The sequence below is a fragment of the Physeter macrocephalus genome, chromosome 9 (genome assembly GCF_002837175.3).
Source record: "Physeter macrocephalus isolate SW-GA chromosome 9, ASM283717v5, whole genome shotgun sequence".
Taxonomy (NCBI): Eukaryota; Metazoa; Chordata; class Mammalia; order Artiodactyla; family Physeteridae; genus Physeter; species Physeter macrocephalus.
The window spans coordinates 29167766-29179094 of NC_041222.1; the positions used below are offsets into that span (position 1 = coordinate 29167766).

Here is an 11329-nt window from a genome sequence, read left to right on the forward strand (position 1 = left end):
TCAGCCTGAGGCCCAAACTAACTGAGAGCAAGATAGTATTAATTTCCTCTATATTGTCTGCCCCCATTTCTTATTCCAAGTTCAGGCTTTATGGGTTTATTCTCTGTTCTTATCTTGGCTTTGAGGGTTCTGACAAGCCACTACCCAGGATCACTAAATAAGGGCCTAGCACATGGCAGTAAGCTCACATATGTGTATATGTGAGAAAATATAAAGGATTATGAGAGAGAAAGTGGGAATGGCTATGTATTTGTATTTGAGGCAGAGTGCCTGTGAAATGGCATGTGGGCAGGAGAAAACATTTGTGTGTAGATAGAGGAGAAAGTCAACGTGTGAATGTATATGAAATACAAGGGGAGAGGGCCGACGAGGAGGGGCACCCACCAATAACAGACATCCTCTTGCGCACATTGTTGAAGTCCAAAATAGCCAGTAGTTGGTAGATTCTGGTTTCCCCCATTTCAACTACCATGATTGTCTCAGATGTGCGGGAACGGAACACAAAGCCAAAGTTCCTGGCAGCAGTGACCAGGGCACTTTCATCTGGGGACTGAGCCTGGTAAGTCAGCTCACCTGGCAGGAGAGAAGAGAGCAGCCAGAGCCCATAGAGATGTGCAGATGAAGTCCACCCAGAAGTGAGACTGTCTTCCAAGTGGCTTACATAAAGATGGAGCCCAGGAGGGGACATCTTTCTTCAAAATTTCCACACAAGCCTGGCCCTAAAAGGCCAGGTTGCATAGAACAGGTCAGTTTTTTCATTCTTTCCAATATTCTCAACTCATTTCACAGACCTGAGTTAGTATTACAGAAGTACATGGAACATGTGTACAAACAAACAAAACATAGGCAGTTGCTTTCCAACTTTAGCGGGTAAAGATGGCTCAGGAGATTGTTAAAAATGAAGGTTCCTGGGCCCCACCCAAACTTACTGAATCCAGAATCACAAAATCTGGGAGGATGGCCCAGGAAATTGAATTTTAACAAATCTCCTGAGTGAGTCTCATGCATATGGTCCTACATAAAGTGCTCCTGCATAAGACTGGCCGCACTTTGATGAACACTGCTATAAGGTAATAAGATTGATAGTTTAGTAAACAATTAAAAAAAATATATATATATGAATGAGTATTGTCACCTTTGAAACTCTCACCCTGGGAAGGTAAATGACTTACTCTGTTGAATCAATCTTTCAATCTGATATTACTCAAGACATTTCTGGAACTCCTCTTTTAGAATAATCCCCATAACCTGAGATATGTTTTAGATTATTTCTCTTTTGAAGGTTAATTTGATTTTTGAAAACAGTTATACATCATCAGAATCTTATACTTGTGAATAAGGTAGGTGGGGGAGTATAATTTTAAGTCAGACATAAGATGTGTCTATGGGATAATAAGATTACTTTCTTGTGTGTTTCCTACCTTGTCACTCAAGGCAGTAAACATAGACAAGTCCAAATATGCTTCAAGTAATACCAACTTGTTGGAATGTCAGACCCGGAGAGGGTTGTGGAAGGGTGGGAGCTCATGGGGCCAGAAGACATGAGATTTGGGTTCTTACCCCACTTATACCTTTCTTAGCTATAGGATTTTAGTTGTCACAATGTCTTTTTTTAAAAAATTGGGGTATAGTTGCTTTACAGTGTTATGTTAGTTTCTGCTGTGCAGCACTTAATTTCTTTTAGCTTCAGTTTCCTTTGCTATAAAACTAGGATCATTTTTCTTGTTCTGCAGAGGGCTGTTGTGAAGATTGTGGAAGGTAATATAAATGAAAGCAACTTGTAAAATTATAAAGTGATGTACAAATATAAGGTGCTACTCATGGTGGTATTATATTAAGACTACATTGACTTTAAAGGATGTGATTTACTTGGCTGCCTAAATTCTTGTTTGTTAAGGAAAAAAGTCTTCTTAATTTAAAATCAGTAATTTCTCAAAAAGATTTTGATAAATTCATGGATGACATAGTCATATTTGGTTACTAAAGAAATTAGGGTATATGGGGATACCTTTAAATTGTGAAGCAACAAGAGGATGACTCAACTCATCCTTCAGGAAGTCTTATCAGAGGTAGTGGGGTTGATCTTGGCAATAAATCAGATAAACTCTGTGACAGAATATTACAGAGTCTCAAGATCTGAAGCTCGCTAGACAGCACCAAGTTTGACCCCTATCCAATGAATGAATCTTTTTAAGACCAAGAGGTTGTTTTCTACTTGAATATATTCAGTGACTAGGAGCACACTACTTATCTTGACTATCCATTCCATTGCTGGACAACTCTTCCTATTAGAAAGTTCTTTAGATTAAGCCATTACAAACGATATCAAACCATCCCCCCTCCAATCAGCCTAGACTCTATGACATATTCTCAGTCCATGAGGCTTCAAGCCTCTTCTCACCTTCTACTTTCTCTTCTGGTATCACGGTATGACACAATGAGAGTGATAGGAAAAACAAGTGTACCCAGCGATCTCCCCTTTTCACTGCTTCCACCAAAGTCTTGTCATAAAATGAAAACTTAGGATCAGCCAGTCTGTTGTAGGAGAAGTCGACCTTTTCTGTTTTCTGGAACACAAAAGCCAGAACAAACAGCAGCTTGACACTTTATAGAAGGTCGACCTAGGCGCAATTTCTGGAATGTGATGAGAACTCTTAGGAGGATGGGAAAAGAAAAGCAAGATAAGTGAAAGAGACCCTGTGCTGGTTTCTAAGGCCTCTGTAGCTCTGACCTGGACCATCCATTCACTTGGAGAAGATCCATCACACAGGAGACAAGCTAGCACTGCTTGGCAGACCCTTCTTGCCCTCTTTCTACTCCAGCTGTCCTGAATGATTAGTGGCCATCTTCAGGCTCTGTTCTTCCAAGTCCCAAATCCATGATAAATCAAACCTGAGGACATGAGAGAGTAACTGTTCCCTGTTAGTAAATGGTTTCTGGAAAAAGTCTTGTCTCTGGCTGTCCTTGGCCTGATTTTGGGAACTGGGAAGGGAGCTAGGTACAATGACATCACTGTGTTGCACTATTCCTATTTTACCCCACAAGGGGGCTAGAGAGGAATATTGCAAGACAGAGGCAAGGCTGTATAACAAGGAAGCTTCAGTACAGACTTCTTGTTCACAGACTTAATTTTACACCATTTTGCATACCTGATTCAGCATACCTGATTCCTTCCTGCCGCTAGTCCTCAAGGTTATTGACCCTGCCTCAATCTGTGGACCTAATATTAATATTCACTACCATTTTCCTGGCTATGAGCTTGGCTCCTTTAGATGTTGACTAACGTTCTTCATGTCAGGTAGGCTGCTAGTAGGCACCTGGGGTAAACATTCTTTTCTGGCTCAATTTGGTCCTGAGACTCTCTTATGCCCACCCTGGAGTGTGGTGTTATTAACAGATTTCTCCAGCCCATATCAGAACTCTCAAGGATATTTCACCAGTTCATTGTAGTTGTGGTGCTACCTGGGCTGGGCCCCAATGTGTCAAGTACAGACACAATTGCGCTGCTTGGTGCTATGTTGGGGAAATGGAAGTTTGTAGCGGGCTATACTGGCTCTTTTCTATAACCCATCTAGAGGGAGTTTTGTCATGATAGTGAGGAAGTATGGTTAGGTCCAGAGCCAAGTCCTAGACCTGGCCAACCACAGACTTGTGAGCTCTGGGAAGTTTGTGGGTTTAGTAATTTAAGATAACTCATTATATAGCATCCTCTGAGGCTTTTCTATAACTGGGCTCTTGTACTGGTACATTCTTTGAAACTTAGAAGCTGGTGAGTGATGTGACAGAAGTTGGAGAGGTAGCTTTGAAGCAGATCCTGCATTACCATCTTGTATGCAATAGGGAACCATAACAATTTTCTGCTGAAAGTCATATGATCGTATAGTCCTCTGGTAGCAGCATGGAGAATATATTGGAAGTAGCAAGATGAAAAGCAAGGAGACCAGTTAGAAAGCCATTCAGTAATTCACAAGAGAAATGATAAAGTAGTGACAATAAATAGTAAATTAAGGGTATGATTTGAAAATATAGAATTGTATGACATGGATATGACAAGTGAAAGAGAGAAACAGTTAAGAATAATTTTATGTATCCTAATTGGGATAGATGGTAAGACCATTCACTGAGATAGGATACCCAGCAGGAGGAGATTTTTGACAGACTGACCTGGCGATGCCTGAAGGACATAAAGGTAATAATGAAAGCAGGCATTTATAGTTTTGAAGCTCAGGTAAGAGATATGAGGTAGTTTCTAATCTCCCCTTCCAGACAAGTAATGTTTGAGAACACTGGACCTGGCTGGGTACAGGACTGAGGCAGGGCTGGCTTGGAGCTGCAGTACAGCATGATCTGAGGGGCAGTATTCATGAATTACTCTGCAATTGAAAGTTAAACACCCAGTTGAATAAGACTGAATGGCAAATCCAGGTACTAGACAAAAGGATGGAAACTGGGGGTATCAAATGAGAAGAAACGAATTCAGAATGGAGGGTAGAGGAGGCAATTGAGGAAACTCTTTGAGATCCTGTGACATAGCTATAGATAGTTTTTCTAGGATATCTTTAGCTTTGGTCATGGATGGGGAGGGAGCTAAAAACGTTCTTGGATATATGGATTTGGAGGTCATTAGTAAGTAGGCAGTAGTTAAAGTCAGTAAAAACACGAGACTATAAAGATGGAAAAGAGGTACAATAATAGAGCTCTGGGGGAACATCAGTACCTATGGCCAAGAAGATGAGAAAAAACAATCATACAGGAAGAAAAAACAAGAAGAGAGTTACTTAACAGAAGCCAAGGGACAAGACAGCTTTAAGAAAAACTGGAGTTTTAAGTGTTAAAATCTGCAGAGAAATTGGGTAAGGACTTAACAACAAGGTAGTCATTAGTGACCTTGGCTAGTTTCAGTGGACATGATAGGACAGAGTCTAATTATATAGGGTAGAATGAGGAATAAATGAAAGGTGAGGAGTTATAAAGACTGCTGTAATTGTCTATTTCCTTATACACTTTTCCTCTAGTCTGCCAACTCTGAAGGTAGGGAACAAATTTCCTTTGTTTTCCTTGAACCTTTAACATTTATTCAGAGTCTGACATATGGCTGATAATCAACATTTTGGACTGACTGATGGAGTCAGAGGGTAATGCAGGATGAAGGAAAAGTTCTAAATGCTTTAAAAAAATGAATAAAATAAGATATAAACATTTATTAGTAGTGGTTACCTCTGGTTAATGGGCTAAGGGTTACTTCAACACATTTATTTTATTTTAACTTAATACTATATTTTTTAGAGCAGTCTTAAGTTCATAAAAAGAAATTGAGCAGAAAGTACAGAGAATTCCTATATATTTCCTTTCTTCTTTCCACTCCACATTTCCCCCTATTTTCACCTTACATTAGTATGGTACATCTGTTACAATTGATGAACCAATATTGATACATTATTATTAACTGAAGTCCATAGTTTACATTAGAGTTCACTCTGCTTTGTACAATTCTGTGTTTTTTGACAAATGCATAATGTAATGAATCCACCATGACAGTATCACACAGAATAGTTTCACTGCCCTAAAAATCTCCTGTGCTTCATCCTTCTCTCCACCCCTCCCCAAACCCCTGGCAACCACTACCTTTTCCAGGTCATACAGTTCCAGAATGTCATATAGTTAGAATCATACAGTACATAGCCTTTTCATATTGGCTTCTTTCACTTAGCAATATGCATTTAAAGTTCTTCCCTTTTCTGTGTATATGTGCGTGTGTGGCTTGATAGCTCATTTCTTTTTATTGCTGAATAATATACCATTGTATGTATGTGGTAAGTGGGGTTTTTTTGTTTTTTTAAAGAAGGGATAGATCTGAGCTGAGAGGAAAGAATCATATAATGGGATAAGTTTCAGATATTAAGAAACAGAGAATACAGGATTGACTGAGGTTCCTGAAGAAGTAGAAAGGCATGGAATCAGGATATATGAAGAGATTAGTATTGAAAGAAAAAGTTATATCTTTTTTTTTGAGACTGAAGGAAAGGAGGTCAAGGTGGGTTCTGATATTTGTACAGAAAAGGGTACTTAGCTTATAGTTTGGATTTTTCTCAGCAAAGTAGAAAACAATATCATCTACTGCACACTGGGGAGAAGGGAGTGGGATGTGGTAGAAGGCCCAAGAGTGGTGAATTTTGGAATAGCTAATACGGAAAATTAAGAATTAAGCTCACCATAAATAGATTAAAAAATTATCCAAGTGGCACTGGAAGCCCAGAAGAGTTTGGAGTCTCTGAATTTGTAATGGCTTGTGATCCCCCAAAAGTGCTTGGCACTCTGACATTAGAAACAGAGAATGGTAGATGGCTTGGTTAATTCAAGCTTGAGATTTGTTGGGCGATCAGAGAGGGAAAAAAAAAAGGGAGAACTAGTAAGGTATTGAAGATGCTTATGATCTTGGGTACAGATGGGGGGCAAGATAGGACAGGAAGTAAAGTCACAAGGGATTGATAGAGAAAAAGGAGAACAGAGAGTTTGTAAATCTTCCTGTGATAAGAAAGCAGGTATACTAGGAATCAAGTATCAAGAGAACTGGAAAAATAAGGTTTGTGATCAGAGATCATGACAAAGGAGTTTACAATTTCAGAGCAGTACACTTCTGGATGGTGACATGATAACATAGAAATGGATGATATAGATTTTTTTGAGTCCAAAAAGTCATTTGAAAGATATATTCTTTTAGATATCTGAAAGCATCTATGTTGCTAGATCATCCATAAATAAGCCGATACCACCCAAGATGATAGCAGGGATAGGGTAGAGAGGGAAAATATGAGCTAAGGTTTCAAGGTCCTCAGTGAATGAAGTGGAGAAGCCAGAAGATTTGTAAATGTCAACGACAAGAAGAAAGAGGAATATAGCTTAGAAGTTATAAGCATCACAGGAAGAAAGATTATATGAGGGAGAAAAAGTAATAGTTTAAAAGTGGCACAGGATGGGCTTCCCTGGTGGCACATTGGTTAAGAATCTGCCTGCCAATGCAGGGGACACGGGTTCAAGCCCTGGTCCGGGAAGATCCCACATGCCGCGGAGCAACTAAGCCCGTGCGCCACAACTACTGACCCTGCGCTTTACAGCCCGCGTGCCACAACTACTGAAGCCCATGCGCCTACAACCTGTGCTCCGCAACAAGAGAAGCCACCGCAATGAGAAGCCCATGCACTGCAACAAAGAGTAGCCCCCGTTCGCCGCAACTAGAGAAAGCCCGTGCGCGGCAATGAAGACCCAAGGCAGCCAAAAAAAGAAAAAAAAAAAAAAAAAAGAAAAAGAAAAGTGGCACAGGATAATGAGGACAATACCTTTGGGCTTTTGGTATGCGGAGTACGAGAGATGGAGGAAAAGGGATATCCTCCGGGAAAGTCATCTTTCAATCAAGGTAGAGAGAAGAAAGCATTTTTATGGAAAGATAAGGCTGTGGGTGTTTGCTTACAAGAGAACAAAGATTCCAGGGATCCAGAGGAAAATGTGTCATGGTCGATCAGTAGCAAAAGGAAGAGGAAGAGAAAGGTAACTCCAGGGTAACAATTTACTCCCTAGAAGCTATAACTTTGTTTATATTGCCAAGTCATTAGCAGAGTCCCTGGAAGAGGATTTAAGGCAAATACTGATTTAGTTTCCCATTTCCAATCTCTCTGGATGGATAAGGGTGAGGCAGTAGTTGGGAGCTGGAGTTACCTGTTTAGTATGTAAGTCAAGTGGCTAAAGGTTTGGAATTGGTTCTAGTAGGAAAGGGATAGGGTGAGTAGTATCCTGAATGTAATGGAAGAAGCCCTATGAAGGGATGCTTAAAATCAAACCCATAAACAAAAGTTGAGATCCAATACTGGAAAAAACAGTAAAATTGAACCAGCCAGAGACAGGAAGAATGAAAAGGAAAATATTCTTACAATTGTGTGGGTTAGGACTATTAAGTATGTCATAAATCCTGAAGCTATAAAGGAAAAAGACTGATAGAATTAATTACATAAATTAAAAACTTCTAAACAAAAAACTTTAAACAAAAGTCAAAAGACAAAAATGGAAAAAAATAATTGTAACATATATGCCAGACGAAGGAAAAGTTGGTATTTTTACTATATAAGGAGCCCCTTGAAATAAGAAAAAAAGGACAAAGAATATGAACAGGCAATTAACAAAAAAAGTATAAATGGGCAATAAAGTGATTGGGAAGAGGAAGGAAAATAAGCACATAAAATGATTCAATCTGATTAGTAATCAAAGAAAGGTAAATTAAATATCATTTTCACAATTAAATTTCTAAAGATTGAAATATTAATACCCAGTACTGACAAGGATACAGTATGGGAAAAGAGGAATTCTCATATATTTTTGGTGGGATTATAAATTGATGCAGTCTATCCAGAGAGCAGTATGGCACTATTAAATGCATTAAAAATCTAGCCACCCTTTGACCAACTAATTTTACTTCCAGGACTTTATTCTAAGGAAATAATTTTCAGAAGAGGAGACAAAAATGTATGTACCTGGATGCTTACCATAATGCTATTTATAATAGCAAAAGACAACAGAATAAAAATAGGGGATTGGCTAAATCAACTAAGACACATCAATGTAATTGGCTATGACAGCCATTCAAAATGATGATGTAGACCTAAATATACTGACACGGAAGGAGGGCCACAATATAGTGTCAAGTGAATAAAAGGAGGCTGAAAATAGCATGCATGCTATGATCCATCCTTCCTTCCTACATACCTACCTACCTACTAGACCTAGGTGTATATGTGTGTATATATACATATGAAAAACATCTGAAAGGATAAATATTCCTAGATTTTACATTGGTTATCTAAATGGGACTGAATGATTTTAATTTTCTTCTTCATACACTTCTGTACTGTTTGAATTTTTTTTATCATGAGCAGATTATTTTTTAAATAGAAAAAGCCAATAAAGCTATTTTCATTTTTAATTAATTAATTTGTTTAAAAGAAATTTTAATAGCACTATTCAGAAAACAAATAATATTCATACGTAGAACTAGAATTTATTCTCAAGTAATGTAATGTCTTCCCAAAAAGTATCTTAAACCACTATTCATTTGCTCTACTAGATCATTTTTATGAGCTCAAGGATTCATCCCTTTGCTGGTTTCTTCAGAAATTCCTTACTTTTAAAAAATTTATATATTATTTATATATAATTACCTTCTTATAATAAGCTATTTTCATTTTAAAACACAAACCCAAATACCCTCAAATAAACAGAGTTCATTTATATAATACTTTCTGATATTATGGGGCCAATAACAGCTGTAATATTTTAGGGGCTAAGGGAATCCCAATCCGTGTTAAAGGTGCTGCTGTGCGGCGCAGCCTCACTCAGGTCCCACATGCATTTCACAGGGCGCTGTAATTACTCACCTCTGAGACTTCTACCCTCTGTCCATTCTTGTCATAGACAACACCTGTTGGTAAGTAAATAGAATACACATTTGGCAAGGGTTTTAAAGAAAGGTTTACATTTTTTTATTGTGGTAAAATATGTATAACATAAAATTTTTCATTTTAACCATTTTTAGTGAACAATTCAGTGGCATTAATATCATTCACAATGTTGTACAACCATCACCATTATATATTTCCTAAACTTTTTCAGCATCCTAAACAAAAACTCCTTACTCTTCCCTATTCCTAGCCCCTGGTAACCTCTAATCTGCTTTCTGTCTCTATGAATTTGCCTATTCTAGATATTTCATATAAGTAGAATGATACAATATTTCCTATTGTGTCTGGCATATTTCACTTAGCATAATGTTTTCCAGAATCATCCATGTTGTAGCATGTGTCAGAACTTCATTATTTTTTATGTCTGAGTATTCCATTACATGGATATACCACAGTTAGTTTACCCATTCATCTGTTGATGGACACATGGGTTGTTTCTACCTTTGGGCTATGGTGAATAATGCTGCAATGAACACTGGCATACATCTATCTGTTTGAATCTCTGTTTTCTTTTTCTTTTCTTTTTTTTTTTTGGTATATACCTTGGAATGGAATTACTGGGTCATATGGTAATTTAAAGGAGGATTTTTAAAAGCTTATTTCTTCTGATTATATCATCCTAGACTTGCAGTTAAGCTCCTTGAATCCCCTCAGGCCACCTAGCTCTCAGTGCCCTATGAGCTCCTTTCCTCAAGCCAATGGTAAGAATAATGCTGCTTGGGGTACAATTCTTCTCCTTAAGAGTGAGTGAGGTGAGGCTGGAGGCTAGTCATTTATGAGAGACTTCGTACCTCAGGAAGCCTTTCAATCAGAAAAGTTACCTAGCGGATATGTGAAAGTAGTGCTGGAATGTTTAGGATTCTTGGCCAGTAGACAGCATAGACAGAACGGGGATGGAAGACAGTCTGATGCCAAGCGTAGAAGCACCCATGACCCTTTTCAACCTTATCCTTACCCTTACCCAGTATATGGTCAGGTCATACAATGAGTAAGAAAATTAAGATCCTCACCCAAATCAGCCATCCAAAAATAAGCTTTCAGAGTTTAAACGTGTGAAAACTTGTTTGGCAGGGGTAATAGAAAATATTAGAGTGCTCTAGCTTTTTAAAAAATTTTAACTTTAATTTTTTTATTTTTAAAATTTAACTTAAAATTTTTTTAATTGAGGTGAAATTCATATAACATACAAGTAACCATTTTAAAGTGTACAATTCAGGGGCATTTAGTGCATTCACAATGTTTTGCAGCTATCACATCTTCCTAGTTTCAAAGCTTTTTCAGAATCCCAGAGAAACACCCCATGTGGTCTATCTTTTTAGATGTGATTGCCTTCCTTAGCTAATTAGTGCAGTTGGCATGAATGTTCACACATATAAGGACTTAACACTATTACAAAAACAAGCTTATGCCTAGGGCAGGAAATAAATGAATAACTGGGCATGGGAGACACATCAAACTCTGAATACCCTTTGATGGCTTCTTTCTAGAGTGTTTATTGGTCTGAGGGGGAATCAGGAGAATAGCAGCTTCAAAATATGCTGGTTGCACCATCTGATTTAATGTGAGAGTAACTAACATTCCCCAGACATTGGGAATTCCTTGAGGACAGAGATTAATTCTTATACATCTTCACATTTTCAACATCCAGCACAATGGATTGCATCTAAAAGGTGCTAAATAAATGCTTTTGGTTAGAACTGAATGGGCTAGGTGAGCTTTGCTTAGTGAACAGAGCAGGTTGTGAGAATAAGAAATAAATGTTAGGGCTTCCCTGGTGGCGCAGTGGTTGCGCGTCCGCCTGCCGATGCAGGGGAACCGGGTTC

The 11329-nt window shown here is 38.3% G+C and overlaps 1 protein-coding gene and 1 long non-coding RNA gene across 7 annotated transcripts in view; one reads left to right on the plus strand and one right to left on the minus strand.

The window, feature by feature from the left end:
- LOC114486868 (uncharacterized) overlaps positions 1-11329 on the plus strand; it is a 108669-nt gene that overhangs the window by 25360 nt on the left and 71980 nt on the right. The window lies entirely within an intron of this gene.
- The window catches only part of LOC102993308 (phospholipid-transporting ATPase FetA-like), a 99144-nt gene that overhangs the window by 19525 nt on the left and 68290 nt on the right, over positions 1-11329 (minus strand). For all 4 annotated transcript variants that reach the window (XM_055087101.1, XM_055087102.1, XM_028493835.1 and 1 more), the window contains 3 exons: positions 9423-9466; positions 2402-2567; positions 385-573 (listed from right to left, as the gene is read on the minus strand). In XM_055087101.1, the coding sequence (XP_054943076.1) occupies positions 385-573; positions 2402-2567; positions 9423-9466 (399 nt within the window). The remainder of the gene's footprint in view (positions 1-384; positions 574-2401; positions 2568-9422; positions 9467-11329) is intronic.